The sequence below is a fragment of the Elephantulus edwardii genome, unplaced genomic scaffold (genome assembly GCF_000299155.1).
Source record: "Elephantulus edwardii isolate Elephantulus edwardi_28Jun2011 unplaced genomic scaffold, EleEdw1.0 scaffold00502, whole genome shotgun sequence".
Classification (NCBI taxonomy): Eukaryota; Metazoa; Chordata; class Mammalia; order Macroscelidea; family Macroscelididae; genus Elephantulus; species Elephantulus edwardii.
Genome location: NW_006400252.1, coordinates 503,915 through 505,790, shown reverse-complemented (window position 1 = coordinate 505,790; position 1,876 = coordinate 503,915). Strand labels below are relative to the sequence as shown.

The 1,876-nt window shown below is 47.4% G+C and overlaps 1 protein-coding gene across 1 annotated transcript in view; it reads left to right on the top strand.

Annotated features, from left to right (window-relative positions):
- SIAH2 (siah E3 ubiquitin protein ligase 2) overlaps positions 1–1,552 on the top strand; it is a 33,251-nt gene extending 31,699 nt beyond the window's left edge. Inside the window, exon 2 of the mRNA XM_006903056.1 lies at positions 868–1,552. Coding sequence (XP_006903118.1) covers positions 868–1,425 — 558 coding nt within the window. The 3' untranslated portion in view covers positions 1,426–1,552. The remainder of the gene's footprint in view (positions 1–867) is intronic.
- The last annotated feature ends 324 nt before the right edge of the window (positions 1,553–1,876 follow it).

The following is a 1,876-nucleotide window of genomic DNA, read 5'->3' as shown; positions in this document are numbered from 1 at the left end:
CAGTGTTACCCTGCTCTGTTCTGACTACTGCCTCTTGGTCCAAGTATAGGTTTCGTATTAGCACAATTAAATGTTCTGGGATTCCCATTCTTCTATCAGAATTCATCTGTAGAGATTCTAATTTGGCCTACTTGAGGTTTATGAGGGATTTATACCATAACTCAAGGTAGGAAGAAGCCAAAACAACACTTCTTTCTGCAAATAGACAAAATATCTTGGAAAACTAGCCAGGTCCTGGCATTTTGGATACTTCCTTGCCTGAATGGGGGGAGCCTTGGTGGCTTCTTGTAGGGAGTTGAGCTGCTAAAGCGAGTCAACACTTCTTGCAGTTCAAATCCACCAGTAGCTTAAGTGGGGGAAAGTTGGACAGCTTCCTCCCGTGCACTTTACAGCCTCAGAAACCCACCGAGGGGTCAGCTATGAATCAGTCCTGACTTGACAAGAGTGAGTGTGTTAATTGAGTTTTGCCCAATGTAGAGGGAATACATGAGTTTACCTGCCCCTCAGTGCTTGAGGGAGAGGAGGCTGACACCTGATTTCACATGAAAAGCTGATGCAAGTTTCTTAATCCTGGGCAAGTGTGTACATGTGGGCTTGATTCTGCATCTAGTGACTTGGAATGAACGCTGTCCTTCTTGGGAAGGTTGGAAGCTGACAGTTGGATTCCTTTCAGAATGGTCTTTTCCCACGGTGTGATTGATCCATCAGGAATGTCATGCTGGGTGCAAGGAAAGAACAGTGTTTGTTCTCCCTCTGTTAAGGCAGTCTCTGAAAGCTCATTTCTTGGGAACGCTTCCCCTCTCATAGATAAATGCATGCATCAGCAGAGCTTCTGTGAGGCTCACTGTGTTTCTTTCTGTCTTGCAGTATGCTACCACAGGCTGTTCCCTGACTCTGCACCACACAGAGAAACCGGAGCATGAAGACGTCTGTGAATACCGTCCCTACACCTGCCCTTGTCCTGGGGCATCCTGCAAGTGGCAGGGCTCCCTGGAGGCCGTGATGTCCCATCTCATGCACGCCCACAAGAGCATCACCACCCTTCAGGGAGAAGACATTGTCTTCCTAGCTACCGACATTAACCTCCCGGGGGCTGTCGACTGGGTGATGATGCAGTCATGCTTTGGGCACCACTTCATGCTGGTTCTGGAGAAGCAGGAGAAGTATGAAGGGCACCAGCAGTTCTTTGCCATTGTCCTGCTCATTGGCACCCGCAAGCAGGCCGAAAACTTCGCCTACAGACTGGAGTTGAACGGGAACCGGCGGAGACTGACCTGGGAGGCCACACCTCGGTCCATTCATGATGGTGTGGCCTCGGCCATCATGAACAGCGACTGCCTTGTTTTTGACACAGCCATAGCACATCTCTTTGCAGATAATGGGAACCTTGGAATAAATGTGACTATTTCTACATGTTGTCCATGATGCAGCATGTGGAATCCATAAACTATTGAAATTATTTGGGCGCAATGCTCTGTTTAATAAAGGTTTTTGTAGCTGTTTTATTCACTGTGTCTTCACAAGTCAGGATCTACAGTGCCCGTGTTTTATTGTAGGAGGAAGCTTTTCCTCTCTCATACTAACACTGAATCCATCTGACTCATAGCATCCCCAGCGGCTCAGTGGTGAAGTGCTCAGGTGCTTTGAACCCCCAGCTGTTCCAGGGAAGGAGGAGGAGACTATCCACTTCTGTAAAGAGCCTTGGAAACCCTGCGGAGCAACTCTGTTCACTGTGTCCTACACGTACACACACATCCTTTTCATTAGCATCCACCCAACATTTCATTAACTGGGATGAATGGGCCTGGGAGGCTCTTAATATGATTTGAAATAAACTTTATTATTAAATTGTATTTAACTTCCTGAGCAACACTTG